This window comes from Hypomesus nipponensis, chromosome 14, assembly GCF_054491055.1.
Source record: "Hypomesus nipponensis isolate SF chromosome 14, ASM5449105v1, whole genome shotgun sequence".
NCBI classification, from domain to species: Eukaryota; Metazoa; Chordata; class Actinopteri; order Osmeriformes; family Osmeridae; genus Hypomesus; species Hypomesus nipponensis.
In genome coordinates, this window is record NC_140374.1 from 7,449,888 (window position 1) to 7,470,677 (window position 20,790).

Below are 20,790 nucleotides of genomic sequence, written 5' to 3' on the forward strand. Positions count from 1 at the left end.
TTGTGGTGTCGGAGGACTGATCGAAAAGTGCATCATACATTTAAGTCATTTAGCTAAGACTTGCATGTACAGTACGTAATGTCACATTAAATAATGTATTTAAACTCAAGCTTATATGGTGCGTTGCAGGGGTGATTGTAGGATCAGACCTTTAAAAGGATCTAAAATTGCCACTGAATTGTACCCTCTCCAGTTTCATTAATAAATGCATTGCACAGGGCTTGACAATAACTTTTTGAGGCACTTGTCCTTCGGACAAGTACATTTACATTTCACTTGTCCATGCACAAAAGTCACTTGTCTGGGTAAAAATGTATAATTTTGCATTATTTATCATCATTTATATACATGTTTTCAGAACACTAATGATCTTTAGGCAGACACCTTGATTCCCAGGGGTTGAATCCTGGGCGGTGCTGCCTTTGGCTGCAGGTCCACCACCTCTCCACCACCAACCCAGCATCAAAGTCTTCCAACTTTGGGCCCTCTACTGAAAAATCAGCCTCTGAAGCTGTACTGAGCTGAGGCTGGTCCTCCAGTCGGATTTGATCCGTTTCATCGTAGAGAACCCTCTTTCACACACAGCTGTGCTGACTGGCAAAACCATGTAAACTTTCAGGAGTGTCACCAAACTCCTGAACTGTTCACATCTCTCATCTGAAAAGATAAGAACACAAGGTTATATTTTATCGGTCTCTCATTCTGATGACAGCAACTGTCCTGAATGGCACCACGTTTTCCTTGTCTCACTTATCCTGTTTTAGGATACTTTAACTGTTGACACTACCCTGCCGCCAGGAGGTGTTACATATAGAAAAGGCTATCGAGAATGAACTCCTACAGTATTCATTCAGAATTTGTGTCAATTTCTTATAGTAGTACACACACACCTGACTTCAGAATATTTAAGAATGTGTCCCTCATTGGAACAGCTGTTCTCTCCTGGGCAAAGACCTTGTAGTCTTGAAAGTTGGACATGACATCTTCTGTGCTTATGCCCTCCCTACACAGGAGGACACTGAAGTGACTAGTCAGTGCCCTCAGATCTTCCTGACCACTCTCTCTGAATTGAGCACTGCCGTCTGACCTATCACATTTGGGCCAGCAAGACGGATCAAAGGCCTTAAATTTACTGACTGGACTGCCCCTTTGAAGGTCCCTCAGCTTCTCCTCTAAGTGAAAGATGATGGCATCTGTTTGGATCAAAACATAATCATTTGAATTACACCATTGCCACTACATTAAATTAGAGCGCCAATCTACGTAATGTAACTAACACTACATTTCTTCTTACCAATCACTGCAGCTCGTTCTGCTTCCAAGCTCGGAACAACATCTCGAACCTGGAACTGCACTCCTCTGTATTCTCCATTGGTCTTCACTTCCTCGAAGACTTTGGCCATCTGTGGACCCATTTCTGTCTTGAGTGCTGTCAGGTTCCAGTAGCATGTCTCCAGGCTTTCAACCGCTTGACACACCGTGTTGTTGTCTTTCTGGAACTCTTTGCTCAAAAGAGCGAGATGATCAAGTGTGTCACACATGAAGTGTAGGAAGATTACATGGTGCAGGTTCTTGAGATACCCGGTGACTTGTTTCGCTCTTCCAACAACTGCTGGTGATGGTTTGGGGCTCCTTTCCATGCTTGCCATGTCCTCAAAATGGGCCAGGAGGACAGAGTAACTATCACATACAATCTACAAAAAAAAGAAAATTATGATTACATAATATCCATTTCGCATGAATCATTAATAAAATCTACTGAAAAATATGTAGTTAATTTAGCACTGACCTTTGTTGCACGATGCACATATGGTAGCCATCGGGCACCATGGAGGTTTGACGGCTTCAGTACCTTCTCTTCCAGGGCCTCAGCAACCTGGTGGAGCTCCCTGAGAGCCTTGGGGGAGTAGTGGTACTGGTCGTATAGGTTCTTCAGTGTATTCTGAAGCTGGACCATGTTGGTATTTTCTTTAATTGCTTTAGTCACACCCAGCTCCAGGCGATGAGCTATGCAGTGTATGGAGATGAGGTATGGGATGTCCCTCAGAAGCTGCGCTGCCACCCCATTCCTGCATCCGACATTGACTGCTGCTCCATCGCTGCCAAATCCCACTAGCCGGTCTTTCCAGTCATCAATGCCAGCTTCTTCAAATGCTTTGAAGAAAAATAAAATAAGAAGTTGAGCACCATTCATTAAAATGTAAACATGAAAACATAGATATTGCATTGCAAAAACAAACCCCTCTGGTTCAAGGGAGTTGCAACCAAATCAGGTTCACTTGTCAATTGCGTTGTTTATTCCAATATCATAATGATAGTTGTGAAAACACTTCACAGTTAATCTACCATACAACCATTCCACATTACCTGCATAGATGGCATCCAGGATCCCAGAAGCATTTCCTTTTAACAGCCAGAATGGAGAGGAAAGCATTTACTGGACCTTCGTCGGCCATGAAGCGGACATAGACAGCTTCATTTTCAATGGTGCCACCATCAGTTGCCCCATCAATCATGATGGAGAAGTGTTTGGCTTTCCTCAAGTTCTCCATTAGCTTTTCCCTCTCCACATCATATATGTTACAAATGAAGCTGCAAAGAACAACATTATAATGTCAACACTTTGGGTAATGCACACAAGAAAGCATTGTTCGGCTACTGGATTTGGTCTCTGTGTGACATACCGAGCACAATCTTTGTCTGATTTGTACCTGTCTGGGAGTGTCCCACCGGTCCTGTTAATGAGCCCATGAAGTTCAGGAAATTGAGTGAAGGGTTGCTCCTCTTTTGCAATGTGTGCATAACATTCTTCATTTTATTAAACATTGCCGGGTCCATTTTTTGTACTCCTTGGACTACAGCTGATACTTTTGCATGATGATCTTTTGCCTTCTCAGCAACAGCACAGTGCTGGTGGCGTTTGCTGGTCCCGTGGCACAGCAGTGTGTCATGTCTGAAGGCACTTGTCCCTTTGACCAACGAAGATGAGCTGTAATATTATACAAATAATATAGTTTGTTACATAAAACATGTACACTATTTCTGCAGAATGAAACATTTTCTGTTATTTACTGTATCGCAGCTTTGTCCCAAGACTTACAGACCTTGAAGCTAATTTAATGCTCAACACTTGAACGGGGGCTTATTACTTGAAAGAGGAATTATTTACTGTGTCTTCTCGGTTACACTATCAGGGCTTGGAAATACTGTGACTTGCTAAAGTAGGCAAATGGCTAGTAGAACACAACATTTCATAATAATTTCAGTAATTCAAACAGCTGTAAGACCCAGTGAAATGTTCTATACAGCAAGCAAAACGTTAGCAAGCATCACTATCGACATTGGCTAACTCAACTTCAGTAGGCTATATTCTCAGTATTTGCAAGCTAGCTAATCTTATACTAACCTATATCTAAAATGATTTTGTAGACATAACACACATACATTTTGCTAGCCTGACGTTGTCATACTCATAATTCTAGTCAGAATATGAGTCTGAAAACTCTCCATTGGGCTTTGAGTACGGAGCGTGTTTCAACCGAACTCGTACAACAAATGCCTCTACGCTCAATTGGATAGACCTACAACCAATCAGAGCAACGTATTATGTTGTTTGTTGAAAACAAATTCAACCCAAGGGCTCTTTCGTGACGTTGTTGATTACGTTACTGTTGATCATCTGTCCATCATCGTATAAAGCCCGCCCTGGCAATTTCATTGGTCCGTCCCGATTCTGGGTTTTCTGTAGTTGTCCCCAATACGAGACCCTCCAGACCCAACTTCCCGAACAATTTTTTTTGTGGGCGGGAGAAGTTGGGCTGGCAGCCAGGCTAACATTTTGCCACTGTTTTCTACAATTTCACTTTCTGCCCAGAAGAGGCTGATTTACCAAGGGATGCTTTAAAGGTGTAGCAACTTTACAGTTGAATATTAACTGATAACTGTAGCTCTACATTTAACCGATGCAAGGTACTCAGCTGCTGACGCTAGCTAGCTAACGCCACTTACTTGTCAGCCAAGTTGGGATGTCCCCGGCAGACGCCGCAGAACATCACTCCTTCTTCACAACACACCCAGTCGAATTCATCACTCCAGCTTTTTACAAATTTCCTTTCCCTTTTTGACTCGTAAGGTGCTGTTGTTGTAATGTTTGTTCTTCTTGGTGTTTTCCCTGGCACTTGGCCGGGCTGCGGAGCTTGAAAAAACATAACTCTACACTCCTCCACGACTGTTCTTCTGAGGCGGGTAAAAATGTAGCACTATGCTTCGACTGCGGGCGGAAAAATCAAAGCATTCTGAGTTGGACGCTGGTGCGACGGATTGTGTGGAGAAATGTATGTATTCGTTTCAAGTCGGTAAATACAATCGTAAAAATATACGTAATGAGTGGCACATAACGTGAAGTAACATGCCATTTTATTTTGTTTTAGTTAACTTGTCCAGTGGGGCAAGTAAATTTCTATTAGACTTCCCCAACAAAAAATCCACTTGTCCCGGACAAGCCTTAATGTCGAGCAGTGCCGCCGCTCCCATAACGCGCACTACGCGCTGTGCGTAGGGCACCAAGACCTGAGGGGGCACCAAAAAATTGCCAACTGAAAAATCATCATAGTTATTATAATTATAATGCCGATATTATTTCAGTAGGCCTATATAAATATTACGCACCTTTTAGGCATGTATATCACAAAACAGCAGCATGACGTTTTACTAGTAACACCTAGACTGTAGTATGCATGTTAACTAGTTTAGCTTGCTAACGCAAGAGCATAGGTTGAATGTGTGATAATTTAGCCTCGTTTATTGGCAATGGGGCTAACATTGTTTCATGTTCCTGACTGTGTTTCATTCAAATAAATAACCCCTGTCATGTAAATCTACAAATAACGATGCATGTTTGTCCAGGTCTTTGTCAGGTTATTTTTCAGCAAGATATCTAGAGCTAGCTAACTGAAGCCGAGTTGAATCACAATATGGTTCGGTTGCTAAGCCTAACGTTCTACCCACCCAAGTCAATCCAGTTTGCTTCAACAACAGAAGTGGAAACAAATAATGTTATAATTTCAAATGATATGTAGTCAATCTGTTGAAAACAGTGTTGTGTAGACATAATAGATTTATTTCAAGTCTCCACCTTCGGTGTTTCAGTGAGTGCTGCTGTTGGCCGTGTTGCGTTTTTGCTCCCCAGCTTCACTCGTTGAAAACCAACCAATCAGCGTGCAGCTTATCTAAATATTAATGAGCATACCATAAAAGGAGAAAAGCTAGTGTTTTTTCCCGGGGAACATTTCAGAGGATCTATCAGGGGGCATAGAAGAGCACCCGGGACATTTTCAACCCAACCAATGTTATATACCTTATTCGGAGACCTTAAGGAACAGTGTGAAACACCCAAAAAACACTGTCTGCACTGTTGTTGCTGCCGCAATCGTCAATGGAGGCTGACGGGGCTCTCACGTAGCAAACTAATCAAAGTTTTTACAGCAACCTACATTAAAATCTCACCACCTGGCTGTTTTCACAATAGTCATATCGTCAAACCATTTCCCTCTTTCTTTTTTTAGTGTAAAATTGAACTATAAAATTAGCTACGAAAATACTACTTTGACGCTTTCTAGCATGGCTGCCGCCTAAAAGACTAGGCGGTCTCACGGGCGACCTGCACTCGCTCAAATTTCAAAGACTTTCACGACCTAAATCAAAAATCCGAGATTGCAGTTCCACTTGAAATCGCTTTCTCTACAAAGCCAAATGGTTGTGATTTTTTGGGGATGGTATTTTTCACTCGTAATCCAAGCTCCAATTTGCGAGCTAGAAAGTCTATCACGTTGTATCCATGCGTCGTTGCTAACGTGTGTTGACGTGGTGACGTAGCTAGCACAGATTACCCTTCGTTGACAAAAGGCACTTTGTCGCCACAATAACGTTGTAACCTCCTAAACTGTGCAACGGAACGTAAATCCCAATACAAGCAACTCAATCGAGACCAAGACAAACATTTTGACACAGGCGTTGTCTATGTAGTCCAAATATTAACAAAGTTTTAGGGGGGCGAAAATAAACAATAAATAATACGAAAATAATAATAGAAAAGGCTGTTCCTGCGAAACAGCATTGAGAATGCTGAAAACCTGAATGGGGATAGCTGACAGGGCCGGATCCAGGGGGGGGCTAGGGTGGGCTGCGCCGTGCCCCCCCCCCCCCCCCCAAGCTCCTTCTGACTTCAGCCAATATGGTTACATGTTGAAGTTATGAAAAAGTCTGTTAGTGCTTTCAGTAATATGCTTCTTTTTTTTTTTTACCAATCTTTTAAAAAGATTCCCCAGTGATTGTCTGGTTGATAATGGGCAACGTAGGTTTGAGCTCCGCTCTCGAATCTCTTGCCACTGTTCTCGAAGTTATTGTATATCGGTCTTTTGTGGAGGATTTTTGACGAATAGTAAAGTTTAGCATTGGTGTTTAATGTTAAACCCTGGAATTTCATACTTCTGTTTCAGTTTTAATCTTTATTTGTTTTCGTAGAAGATACACGGGTTAAAGACGTTTACAGTAGGCTAGTCTTTTAGCTTCGTTAGCTTGTTCTTTGCGTGCGTGTTTGTACCTACAGAGAAATACCTTTTATCATGCATCGATTTCTGATCCCAAAACCATCTACTACTGCCCCTGCGACAAGGGATATTAAACTCATAGCCTACTCCAGAGCAGGCAGAGCGTGCTGGTCCTAGTGGAAGCACTTCCCTGTCTCTCGGTACCAACGTTACCGCTGCTGTGGTTGAAGGCGAGCATGGTTTGAATGACAGCAATCCAATGCAGCCTGTTCTGCAAACGTGCACATTTTAGCCAAGGTAGGCATCGCACTCATACTTGGTTAGAGTACTCTATACATATATATATCCATACATCATCCACTGACAAACCTAATTGATAGAACAACAACACTCAACTCATCCCAGATGTTGGCTGGTCAGGATGGCGAGCTGGGTAGCCAGGGTGCGGTTGAACCGCTCCACCAGCCCATCGCTCTGCGGGTGGAGAGGTGTCGTCCTCGTCTTGGATACTCCCAGCCGTCGGCAGACCTCGCTAAAGACCTGGGACTCGAAGTTCCGCCCCTGGTCACTATGGAGTTCCGCAGGGACCCCGAAGCGGGCAAACATCTCCTCTACCAGCCTTTCCGCAGTTGTGATGGCACTCTGATCCGGCACCGCGTATGCCTCCGGCCATTTGGTGAAATAATCCATGGCCACGAGGACATAGCGGTTGCCGGAATCAGTCACTGGAAAGGGCCCAAGGATGTCCACCGCTACTCGCTCCATCGGAGCCCCCACCAGATACTGCTGCAATGGGGCATGGGAGCGCTGCGTTGGCCCTTTCTTAGCAGTGCAAAGGTCACAGCAGTGCACATACAGCTCCACGTCCCGTCGACAACCTGGCCAATAGAATTGGCCCCTGAGGCGGCGGAGGGTCTTGGCGATGCCGTAGTGCCCCGCCCCCACCGAGCCATGGACGGTCTGAAGGACCTGTTGGCGGAGTTCACGGGGTACCAGCAGCTGTAGGAGGTCACTTCCCCGGCCAGGAGCTTTCCACCTCCGGTGCACCAGCCCGTCATGGAGCTCCAAGTTGCCCCACTGTGAATGGTAAGCCTTAACCTCCGGTCCGTGGGCAGACACTTCTGTCCATTCGGGACGCCGCCCCGTCGCCAGCCAGTTGATTACCACCGCCAAGGTTGCATCGGCCTCCTGGCATTGTTGCAGCTGAGCGGAGGTCCATGGAGAACTCCCCTCGCAGTCAGCGGTCTGAATGGCTGCCACCGTCAGTGGTTGGTCCCGCTCCTCTTGTCGTTGGCAATACTGACATTCCAAGACTGCACAGGGGCGGCGGGAGAGGGCGTCAGCATTAGCATGCAACCGCCCTGGTCGATGCTGGATCTCGAAGTCATACTCCTGTAGGGCCTCCAGCCAGCGAGCCACCTGGCCCTCCGGGTTCTTAAAGTTCAACAGCCAGGTAAGGGAAGCATGATCGGTGCGCACGAGGAAATGGCTGCCATGCAGGTACGGCCGGAATCGTCGCAGTGCCAGGACCACTGCCAGCAGCTCACGCCGGGTCACACAGTAGTTCCTTTCAGCTCGGTTCAGAGTGCGGCTAAAGTAGGCTACTGCGCGCTCCACCCCTCCAACACTCTGGGACACTACGGCGCCAACCCCTACGTTGCTGGCATCAGTGTCCACGATGAAGGGCTGTTCCGCATCTGGGTAGGCCAAAATGGGAGCCTCGGTAAGGTCAGTTTTTAGCTGGGTGAAGGCTCCGGCACACACGTCGTCCCAGTCAAAGGGCTGTCCCTTGTCAGTCAGTCGATGGAGGGGTTTGGCAATCGTGGCAAAGCCCCGGACGAAACGCCGGTAATAGGACGCCAGGCCCAAGAAGCTCCGCAGTTCGGTGACGTTGGCAGGGGGTGGCCAATTCTGGACTGCGGCCACCTTGGCGGGGTCGGTAGCTACCCCGTGCGCGCTGACCACATGGCCCAAGAACTGCGTTTCTCTTGTCAGCAGGCGACACTTGGCAGGGTTCAACCGCAACCCAGCCTGACGAATGGCTTCAAAGACCTCTTGCAGGTTACCCAGGGCTCGGTCAAAGTCGCTGGCATGCACCAGCAGGTCATCCAGGTATACCACACAACGACTCCGTGGTATTTCAGCCAGCACCCTCTCCATCAGCCGTTCGAACGTCGCTGGCGCATTACAGAGTCCAAACGGCATAACACGAAACTGCCACAGTCCCTGTCCAATGGTAAAGGCAGTCTTTGGTCGTGCGTCAGGGGCCAACTCCACCTGCCAGTAGCCACTACGCAGATCAAGGGAACTGAACCAGCTGGAGCCTGTGATATGGTCGAGGGCGTCATCTATGCGAGGGAGGGGGTAAGAGTCCTTCTTGGTCACCGTGTTGAGACGTCGATAGTCCACGCAGAACCGCCAGGTGTCATTCTTTTTTCGAACCAGGACAGCTGGTGCGGCCCACGGACTGTCAGAGGGCTCAATTACCCCAGTAGCAGCCATCTCCCTAACTTTGTCTTCTGCCACCTGTCGCTTGCCGAGAGCCAGCCGGTGAGGCCGCAGGCGGATGGGTTGGGCGGTACCGGTGTCAATGGAATGCTGAACCAACCCCGTCCGCCTACAGTCCTCATCGTTTGCTGCAAAGATATCTGCATAGTCCTCTAGGAGGTGCCTCAACTGGCCACACCACTGTTGGTCAAGGCCATCACTGCTGCGGCGGCAGAGTTCCCTCACCGCCTCAGACGTCTCCGCCGATGTATGGTTGGTAGGCTGGCCTGGCATGGGGTCACTGGTGGCGGCTGTTTGGCAGCTGGCTTGCTGGTGTCTGACCTTTGTGTTCTTGTCTTGGCCGGCCTGGAGCGCCACAGTCTCCCCACCAAGGGTGATGGCTGCCCTCAGGACATCAACATAGGCACCCCAACGGGACAACAGGTCCAGGCCGATAATGCACGAGTCCTGAATATTGGCAAGCCAGAACTCGTGCTCCGCCTCCTGGTTCCCAGCCTGGATCCGCAGATGCTTCTTCCCCTTTGTAGCAGCCTTCTCCCCTGTCACCGTCACCAGGTTCGTGTCCGACTTTGCCCATGCGCCGGAGAGCGTCCCCATGGTTCCTGGAAGGACACCAGGATGCACCAGTGAGACGGTAGACCCCGTGTCTACTAGAGCTTGGCAGGGTTGGCCATCAAGCCAGCAGTCCAAATACAGTCCCCTAGTGTGGCCTACACGACCAATCAACAGTTCTTGGCTTAAGGGAGGGGCCAACGATTGGGGTGGCGGGCCCCTTACTGCGCCACCCCCCCGTCGTTTCCCGTCTGCTGTGGTGCTCTGGCGACTGGTGCTGGGCAGTCACGGGCAATGTGACCAGGTTCGTCACAATGATAGCACCGAAGAGTGGATCGAGGTAGACGGTTCCCAGCTGGGGCTGGCCGCCGCTGAAACTGCACCTGACAAACTGGCTCGGCCTCCTCACCCTCACAGTCGATGGCCCGGACGTGTGGAAGGGACAGCCATGGGGCAGCCTGAGTGCAGAGCACCGCCTCTGCCCGTACCGCTTCTTGAAGAGCCCCCTCCAGGGTTCTGGGCATGGTGAGACGCACATGCTGGCGTAGCTGCTCTGGCATAAGCCCCTTGAGGAATGCATGGAGAGCCAGCTCCCCTCTTGCAGCGGCGTCGAACATTGGATAGCCATGGCGGGCGTAGAGCTGGATATCCGCGGCGAAAGCGCCCAAACTCCCTCCCTCCTGGCGGCGACAGCTGGCTAGCCTGTCCCTACTCTGGTCAGGGAATGGTGGCTGCCCGAACCGCCTCTCCAAGGCCCCGGTCAAGGTCTCCAGGTTCCGCTGTTCTCCCGGGGTCAGATCCAGGAGCACCTGCAGCGCATTTCCCTCCAGCGCCAGGGCAAGATGAGTGGCGGCTTCCTCGCTGCTCCAACCACCATGCCACTCTGCCAACTGGAACTGGGCAAGATATGGCTCCAGGAGCGTCTCTCCATTGAACTTGGGCACCTTCGCTGGTGTTCTTGGCATGGCAGTGGAACGGGGCAGGTTGGCCCCAACATTCACCTGTGGAGACGCCCCAGGTAGGTCAGGTTGGATGTCCACAGCTATGGCTGTGTGTTCTGTGGTTCCACTCCCGGCCTCTAGGGGGCGACAAGGCCGTGGCACACTTGACCCATCAGCGTGGGACGACGTTCTTGCCCTGGAACGCTCCATCTTCAGCCTACGTTTCTCCAGGTGTAGCCGAGTCCTCTTAATGGTCTCTTCAAGATCTGCGATTTCTTCCTCCATCCTGCGTGGTTGCGCCATCCCACTTCTGACACCAATGTAACGATGGCGCTAGGGGTCTATATTGGAGTGGGTGCGTAATGATCGGACGCAGAGAAGAAGACCTTTTTATCCTGTGTCCCATACACCGCTCGACTACAGGTTTTATTACTACACCACCAATCACATGTGAATGCCAACAACAAGTCATTAACTCACATACAATTCACAGTTATGGCAACAACGATAACTTATAGTTAATAATATCCATACATCATCCACTGACAAACCTAATTGATAGAACAACAACACTCAACTCAAACATGCATACAACATTAACCAAACATGAAATAAGTATGTGAATTGTGCCACCCACAATCCTGTGGGTGACAGCGCGAGTTAACACGCGACCAATCCGTGGATCGCTACAGTATTTTTGAGGGTTAGGGTTAGGTTAACCCTAACCCTGAGGCCTGTTCCATAAAGCGAATTTACCGAATAAGCCAGACTATTGTCAGTTAGTCAGACTCATTTCTAGTTCATTCGGTTCCATAAAGCTAGCTCAACGTAGTTCGAACTCGGTTACTATGGCAACTTAGGCTGCGAAACTAGTCTGGTCAGGGTCAGACTAACTGTCGGGCTTAGCGTGACTTGGTGCTTAACCAGACGTTCCTGTAACACTGACCCAACGGGAAAACGATGTTGTACCATATACCGTATATTCTCATTTTCTTATTCTCATCAGTTCAATATGTTCAACATTGATATAAATCAACTTAATTAGCCTACAACATTTAGCCTAATGCATTAAACAATGATGAACAATGCTTTGATTGGCTACACACCATAGCCGTTAATGTATGGATGTTAGTTTGTGATTTCAAATGTTTAGGCATCAGGCATAGGCCTATTTCTCAATCTAAATGATCCAAGTATAATTATCATGGAAATATAATTGTTAATCGTACCCTACAATTGCAAAACGAACCTAAATCCGCCCTCCATTTCCTGACACAAAAACCATGTTAAAAAGTTTGGCATCTTAAACGATGTCAAAAAAGCCAATTTAGATGAGTTTAGAGGGTGTTTTTTAAGCAACGAAGTAAAGGTCTAAAAAGGTCATCCTACGTAGCCTATCGTTCACGACGTCAAACATGGCGTGTCATTTTATTTTGATTGAAGCGGTGGATGAGGGAACTGTCATTGTACACGATTTAAAGGGAACGTTCTTTCTGGAAGAAGTCACGTGGCCGTGTGCATTGCTTTTGCCGTGGTGGATTCTACGATCCATGTTTTACCTTTCGGGCTGTTTAAGAATAGGGTGCACGCGCAATTAGCTTGACTACTTAAATCTGACTTGAATTAGTATGACTGCGTGAGCTGAAATTGGTCTTTATGGAACCGCTTTAGCCCCACTTGACAAATTAAACTTAAGTCTGGTTTAGGACTTTAAGTTTAACCTTTTTGAGCGGCCTTTATGGAACAGGCCCCTGGAGCAAGATGAAGGCAGAAAAGAGAAGAAAAATGCAAAACAAAAGGGAAAAATTCAGAAAGATGAGCTGCAGGAAAATGTGAAAATTTAGCAGAAAAACTGTTGCTGAAGTCTGGGTTGAACGAATTTGAAGGTAAAAGGACAACACTGGAATGACTTGAACTTGCTGGAAAAACGTAGCAACCGTTGGTCATTGGCAACAGACTGGCAACATTTTTAATCTAGGTTTCAGGTTCAAGACGAGGAGAAACTTATAATGCGTGCCTGCACACCCAGTCCTGTTCAGACACTTAATTTAAGATTACATCAAAATAATAATCCATAGTGCAGGGTTGCCGATGTTGTCGTTGTCCCGACCCTGGTGAGTTTTTTATAGTAAATAACAAGACCATGTTACATCTAACCGCCGGATCATTTCTTGCAAGTGTGTCAAAGTGGTATGTAGATCTACTACTTCAAATTGATAACGGAGAAGATATTTAGAGTACAGACAAGAAACTTTACATCTGTGTTCAATATCGTCAATTAAAAGTAAAAACTTTCCAGTTATGATGCGTTTGTTCGTAGGACCGCCAGCTGCAGCAAACACTTAGGCTAAGTGACTTAGCCCAGCCCTGGTTTGGCTGTTCGTGACGGTCAGCTATGACTGTCTTGAGCCTCGATTTTTGCAGATTTCTGTGAAACTGAAGCTTAATGTACATACCTTGTTTGGCCAATTTGGTCGATACTGTAGTTGAAGAAAAAGTCGAACCGTTTTATGGAGAGCCATATCGTGCTAGCTCGATTATAAGAGAAAAACAAACATTTACCTAGCATCCACACCTCAAACAAGTTATCCTAGACGCAAAACTGTACGTCCAATCCAAAAAATGAGGATATATTCCGAGACCCAAGACTCTGCCGAAACCATTGATATCCTTTATGTGTCTGTGCGGTCAGAAATACAACTCTTTTGGCATTTTCCATAACGTCACCCAATTCTGCTTTCATGGTGCGTGTCTGTTTGGTTGCCACGGTGATGGCGCAGCTGTGATCGCTAACAAGCTGGGTCAGAGAGAATCACAAATTTAGCTGGAATCCACACCTCAAACAAGTTAACCTAGACGCAAAACTATACATCCAATCCAAAAAATAAGGATATTTTCCGAGACCCAAGACTCTCCCGAAACCAGACATGTCCTTTATATGTCTGTGCGGTCAGGAATGCTTAACAGCATTCTCACAATAACATATATGTGAGATTACATTGGTTTGTGCTTGCCTTCCCAATAAAACTAACAATAGGTTACGGAGGAATCCTAATAAAACCTACAATAACAATAGGTTTCCTCCTCACGGACGAATACTAAATACAGCTGCAAGCAAAAATGGCGGATTCCTCCTAACATTGCGAACCATTGAAAAATGTATATTCTTCACAAATTGTCACTGTATAGAAAAGTCCATGATGCAGACTTACCAATGACAACAAAGGCAAATGCGTGAGATGAACTGATGTGGAGCACAAATCATCCAAGAAGCAGTACTTCAAGTCTATCACTTGAACTGGTTTCATCACTTAAGACACTAAAACGTCAGCAGCTTGGCATGCTGGGAAATGGAAAGGATTAAACATGTTGACTTTCATCAAAGTAAAAATGCTGGTTTGTCCTTTTTCATCAATGTCCTCAAAAAAGCAGTCTGCAGACCCTTACAAAAAATAAGTATATTAAAGCATACTATAAGTATACTAAAATATGGATACACTTTTAGTTCACTTTTGATATACTTTTAAGTATGCTTTGAAAATAGTTAACTTTTGTAAGAAGTATACTTAGAAAAAAGTTCACTTTTGATATACTTTTTAAGAAGTATGCTTGGAAACAGAAAATTGTATACATTTCTTCTGGAGTAGGATGTACGTTTTCTATTATTATACAGCAAAAACAGTCGAAATAATCTTAAAGTACATTACAGGTTACATTTTTTAGATCCATCTCATTCTAATTATTCATGTCTATGAAAATCTATAATGCATTGCACATTGAATCTTTTTTTGTTACTGAAGTTGTAACTTTAATTACTGCCAAAACATTCTGAAGCCCTATACTCTTATACTAATAATGATCAATTGGAGTATTAATGGGAACATTTGGTTACCATGAGTTAAATGATTGTTACGTTTCATTAGAACAGCTAAATTCAGTAAATTTTGATGCCAGTGCAGTAAGTAGCTTCTTTCAGAATCTGTAACTTTGTGAGGGCCCCCATTCTCGCCATGTGACGCAAGATCTGAGGTGTCTGAGGGTCCCCTAAACATTTTAATTTATTAGTAATTCATAGTCAAAATACATTTATTAAGTTTACTTCTTGAGGTACTTACATTAATGGAGAGTGCACTTGAAAGTATTGCAAAGTATACTTTGAGGCTCTTAAGGAAGTATACTTCATGAACTGAAAGTGCACTACACAGGTTACTTAAGAGTATTCCAAGGTATACTTTGATGTACTTTAGGAAGTATACTTGATGAACTGAAAGTGCACTACACAGGCTACTTTACAGTATTCAAAATTAAACCTTGAAATACTCTATAGGTGTACTTTAAAGTGTACTAAATGACCTAAAAAGTGGGCCAATTCAGTTTACTTAGTACAAAAATAGTATATAAATAAATACACTGCTAGTATACTTTAAGTAACATGATAATAGTATACATTTTATACTAAGTATACTTACAAAATAAACTTGAAGTATACTTATTTTTTGTAAGGGGAGCAACTGTGTCTGTGGAGTGACTTGTCTCTTGTCTCTGGAGGGCTGGCAGGCAGGGGCAAGCAGGGCCTGCAGGCAGGCAGTCAGGGCAGGCCAGCAAGATGAAGCTGTCCTGGGGTCAGGGCTGAGGAGAAGCTGTCCAGCTAGAGGGGGGTAGTCCAGCAAGGGGTCTGTTTTTCTCTCAGTATCCTCTGTTGAACTCTGTTGAGAAGGCCTCTGCATGACCCTCCAGACCTGTAAAATGGAAGAAAGGTTCCATGTCAGTTGTGAAAAATTAAGCTTTTTACATCTACACTTGACATAAACTACAGTTTTGACTGTGAAATGCAGTGGCATTACTTTAACTGGAATCCAAATGTGTTGACCTGATGGAGACCCGGCCATGCAAAGTCACTCTAAACATGGGTTCAATTCAGGCTCTGGCAAGAGTATTTAGCTCTAAACTGGTCAATATGCACATCTGACAAAAGATCAGCTTGACCTTTGCCTGTAAACAGTGATTCTGACTGTCAGAGACCTTTAAATAGGCTAACTGAGTTAAACTAGCCTGGCTAACGTAGGTCGCTTTCTCAGGCAAATGACATATGAAATAGGCTTGTCTTGAAAGATCCTATATACTGGCTATCTTCAGCAGGCTCTTGTCTACAAAAAGCAGCCCTCCCTGACGTTTTAGGAGTATAATTGAGTGAAATACAATATTGTTTACACACTGCCTGTGAGCGAGCCGAGTCTGTCTCTGTGGCTAAGTCAAAACAATACCCCGGGGACGCAGTCTCACTACACTTGCACGTTTTCCACAAATCACAAAAATAATCGGAGCATCTGGCTAAAAGCACAATTCCCAAATCTCCTAAACGCTGCCCTCCCTCCACATTTTTTGTGTTTTTATATCACATTTTTGATGAATTCACCGAGATGCTAAATGATTCACTAATTACACAGAGGGAAAAAGCTAGCTACTTTTCGAGTTCGGTTTTTCGTCACTTCAAACTCACGATCTAAAGGTCTCAAAGTGCTCAAACCTTCACCATAATTCAAGAGTAGTGTACTTTCACGAACCCAATCATTGATTCTAGCTTATAATGTGTAAAAATAGGACTTACCGACCGTGGCTGCGTCCAACACAGCTATCAGCCAATTCCAGTTGAAAACAACAATCGCCGCCGAACAATAGTTTCGGCAAGCTGCGATTGGAAGCGAAATGAAACAGGAACTAAAGACCATGGGTGGGGCTTGGTCAGCACACCATTTCCAGAAAGGATGTGTGTGCGTCTCACCCATAGAGTTAATAGGGACTTTAAGCAGCGACGGTTGAGGGACTGCTACGGCGTCTGCGAAACATTCCAACGGGTTGCCGTAGTAGTGGTAATCGACTATCACTAAGCAACCAGTAACAGTCAACGGCTACTTCTGAAGCTAACTGAAATCATTTTTCTGTATTCGTCCACCTGAGCCGACGTTAAATAGAAGTTATTTTGAAACTAAAACTACTAAAAGTTAATTTGAAAGTGTAAATATGTCTCTTAAAATGGCCCGAGAGCACTTGTTATTTGCGTTAGATGACAATTTAATAACGGATGAGGAGTTTACATTACTCTATGACGAGAACAGGTCCAGCAATTTAGATTTGCCTTACAATGAATATACACCCTTTAATCTGGTTGAAATGAAGGACGATGAATGCCTTGCGGAGTTCCGGGTGAGAAAAACGGACATACCACTGCTGGTGGAGGCCCTCGGCATACCCAACGAGTTCGTCTGCGAGCAGAGAAGTGTGGTGGCTGGCACAGAGGCGCTCTGTATGCTACTGAAGAGGCTGACATACCCATGCCGTTACAGCGACATGATGCAGCGATTTGGGCAGCGACCTGTACCAGTCTTGTGCATGGCAACAAATTGCGTGCTGGATTTAGTATATGATAGTCACCATCGCAAAATTACAGAGTGGAACGACTCTATTTTAAATCCAGTCGCTTTGCAAACATATGCTGACTGCATACAACAGATGGGCGCACCACTGGACAACTGCTTTGGCTTTATAGACGGCACAGTACGACCTATCGCCAGACCAGGAATGAACCAACGGGTGCTGTACAATGGCCACAAAAGAGTACACAGCTTAAAATTCCAGGCAGTGGCCATCCCAAATGGCTTAATTGCCAATCTACATGGTCCAGTAGGTGAGTTATACATAATTAGGACTTATGTGACAACGTGTTACAGAAAAAAATAATCACATTTAGGTCTAGGCCTACTCCTAATGCTGAGTTTGATGTAATACATGTATACCTATTTTGTATTGCAGAGGGAAGGAAACATGATTCTGGGCTTTTAGCAGACTCCGGTTTGCTACCTGTACTAGAACAGCATGCAGTGTCCCCTGCCGGCCATCCAATGTGCCTATATGGAGATCCTGCATATCCACTGCGTGTCCACCTCCAGGCCCCATTTAGAAATGTAAATCTCACTCCCCAGATGATGGCATTCAACAAATGCATGAGTGAAGTGAGAGTGTCTGTAGAGTGGATGTTTGGAGACATCGCAAATTATTTTAAGTTCATGGACTTCAAGAAAAATTTAAAAATTGGGTTGAGTAGCGTAGGTAAACTGTACATTGTATCTGCTTTGTTACGAAATGCACTCACTTGCCTGTATGGTAATCAAACCTCCAAATTTTTTAAATTGGATCCTCCACACATTCAGGACTATTTTGCATGAGTTATTCACTCTCTAGCGAGTGCATAGGTTACCTTAGGATATAATGTATAATGTATATAGTATGTAATGATAAGATAGTAGTACAAAATGTTATAGTAGCAAGACAGTATAAAAAATATATGTCACCTTAATAAAAAAAATAGCAATGTCCAATCATGTGTGTATTATACTTTGTTTTATTATTAAACACCGGCCATCTCAAAATTATTTGTTTCTATTATTATTTATTTAATCTAGCAGCATGTATTTAATCTCCAGTCCAGTTTCACTGCAAGAGAAAACAAAAACAAGATTTGTAAGACACCAGCCAAAGTTTTCACAAGTAGAATTTACATAAAGTTTAATAGCATTGCTTTCATTAGAAGCACAGCTGACAGACACAACATATCTAGTGCTTTAGACATTACCTCTTCCATCATTTAGTTAATTTTTCAATTACAGCGAGCAATGCTTGCCCTTGCAAGCTTGGCCTTCGTGGGAGAAATGATGGAGAGGGCGGAGGCCTTGGAAATTGAAAGGCAGCGGAGAGAGGTGGAGCGGCAGGAGAGGGCCGATGTTCGATTAGACAGACTTCTGGCTGTGTTGGAGCGGTTGGCCGAAAAATAAAAAATGATAAACATTACCAATTAAACATTTACAGCATTAGTTTTTTTTTATAAGTACATGTAAATGATGAGACAACATAGTTCTGTTAAGTTAAAATAAGTGTATTTTATTGGAAAGCTCCCCAAGCAAGCACAAGGGCAACAGTGACGAGGAAAAACTCCCATGTAGGAAGAAACCTCGGAAGGGCTCAGGCTCAGGGAGCGACCACCCTCCTTGGTCATTTTTCTGTGAGTGAGTGTAGTGAGTAAGGTGGGTGGAGTGAGTGTGGTGTTTCAGGCTCCTGTTCGTGTTCCTGCAATGACATGAACGGTATAACTTAATTAATGTAATTACAATATACACTCAAATAACTATATAACAATGTATTAATAAAATAACTATATAACAATGCATTAATCAAATAACTATATAACAATGTATTAATCAAATAACTATATACCAATGCATCAATCAAATAACTATATAACAATGTATTAATCAAATAACTATATAACAATTTATTAATCAAAGAACTATATAACAATGCATCAATCAAAGAACTATATCAATTTATCAACAATAATCGTGTCCAGAGGGGAGACACTGAAGTGCGGACAGCTGATCTGCAATGCTGTCTCGCAGGGCACCACCACTTGCTGTTTCGCCATGGTCCTCTGCCCCGACGGGCTCCTCAGGGTCCTCTTCATCCACCGGTAGGACGTCATCATTGCCCAGACATACATTGTGAAGCATAGTGCAACACACAATGACATCTGGCACAAATGAGACGTCCACCTCCAAGGCACAGAAAAAGATGGACCTCCACCTGGTCTTCATCATGCCAAAAGCCCGCTCAATGACCGAACGAGCTCTGGCATGATGCGCGTTGAACCTACAAGTGTTGGGGAAAACATTAATGACATGTAATTACTCTACTTAATCTCTGTGACATTGCAATTAAAATCACATATTTTAATGTACCAACCTCTGTTGTGCCACTCCCCTGAGTGGGTTCTTGTATGGCGTGATGAGGGAAATGGGCCTCAGCAGACAGGGGTACCCCCCATCACCCAACAAGAAGGTATCAGGGGGTGGGTACGCGGCAGACTGGAACAGGGGGCTGTGCCTCAGGACCCGGGTGTCGTGGACAGAACCTGGATAACCCACAAACACATCGATGAAGCGCCCTGCATGGTCACACACCGCCTGCAGCTGTATTGAATGGAACAATTTCCTGTTGAAATAATCCTGGCCATGGGGCTCTCCCGGGGACTTGATACGAACATGGCAGCCGTCAATGGCTCCCATGGCCCTGGCAAAAGCCCCATGCCTAGCCAGTCGGGCAAAACCCTCCGATACTTCTCTCTGCCCCTCTGCAGTGGAAGGCAACCTGATGACCCTTGGCATCGCCACGACTACACAGCCACAGACCCGATGGACAACGTTGTGCACCGTGGTCCTGGGCATGTCGAATGCCCTTGACACCACGCGGTACGACGCACCTGTTGATAGAGCAATTCACAGTTTCTGACAATAAATATTTGTTGAGTATATAGAGATTGAAAATGAGCCTCTTGGGCACATTCCAGTGCCTGAGGGCCCAGGTAAGACGTACCGCTGGCCAGCCAAAAGAGAAACACCAGGACCTCTATGGTTGGCCCCCATCCATGACACCGCTCCTGGTTGAGCAGCTGCAGCAGACTGGTGATGGAGGCTCTGCTGAGCCGGAAATCAGGGCGAGTGTCTTCCCCAGCAAAATAATGCCGGAGAAGGGGCACTGCCCTGTTCAGGCTGGCATACCGTACACCACCCTGAAATTGATGACATGTAAACAATGTTAAACAGTTGTTCATCGAATATGTTATTTATTTGAATTCATCCATCCATGACATGGACAGTGCACATTAATGAACATAACTGTAAATATCACATAATGTGTAAATGATTGTACGGTGATAATTGACATTTTACTATAATCACGGATAGTATGAAGCTATCGTGAGCGACTACTGTACTGTATTTACCTCAGAAAGGTAAGTGACTGCCGTCTGACAGAGAGCGCGAGTGCGAGCGCTTAAGTACACGCAGCGCTATGACGTACATCCTGTCTTAATAGGCTGTTCGAAAACAACGGTTTTTAAGATACCTTACCCCGAAGAGAGCTGTCTCGTTAGACACCTGTCTAGTAAGACATCAAGGATTAAGACAGCTGTCTAAGTTTTCGAACAGAGCCCTATAGGCCTACCTACCTTCCGGTCTAGCTTTAAACAGTGGCTCTTTTTTTCCCTAGCTCCGAGACCTCGTGCACGCTTGCAACTAGCTGTATACGTCATACTTTGCGACAACCAGTCGCGAGCATAGATTTATATTGTTACGAGCGTGTGAGCTAAAGCATTGCAGTTGCAGAATCTATGGGCAGAATGGGGTACAAGT

At 45.2% G+C, this 20,790-nt stretch overlaps 2 protein-coding genes across 2 annotated transcripts; one reads left to right on the top strand and one right to left on the bottom strand.

Moving 5' to 3' along the window:
• Positions 1 to 487: 487 nt before the first annotated feature.
• Positions 488 to 2,951, bottom strand: LOC146258468 (zinc finger protein 862-like). The gene is made up of 7 exons (XM_084671765.1): positions 2,869 to 2,951; positions 2,685 to 2,735; positions 2,444 to 2,592; positions 1,853 to 2,154; positions 1,295 to 1,694; positions 891 to 1,193; positions 488 to 657 (listed from the first exon to the last, which is right to left on the bottom strand). The coding sequence occupies exons 1-7, from the start codon at positions 2,949 to 2,951 to the stop codon at positions 488 to 490; spliced, it is 1,458 nt and encodes a 485-aa protein (XP_084527891.1).
• A 13,100-nt stretch (positions 2,952 to 16,051) lies between these two features.
• LOC146258469 (uncharacterized) lies at positions 16,052 to 17,960 on the top strand. The gene is made up of 2 exons (XM_084671297.1): positions 16,052 to 17,234; positions 17,360 to 17,960. Exons 1-2 carry the CDS (start codon positions 16,571 to 16,573, stop codon positions 17,770 to 17,772), a joined length of 1,077 nt encoding a protein of 358 aa, XP_084527423.1. The 5' UTR covers positions 16,052 to 16,570; the 3' UTR covers positions 17,773 to 17,960.
• The last annotated feature ends 2,830 nt before the right edge of the window (positions 17,961 to 20,790 follow it).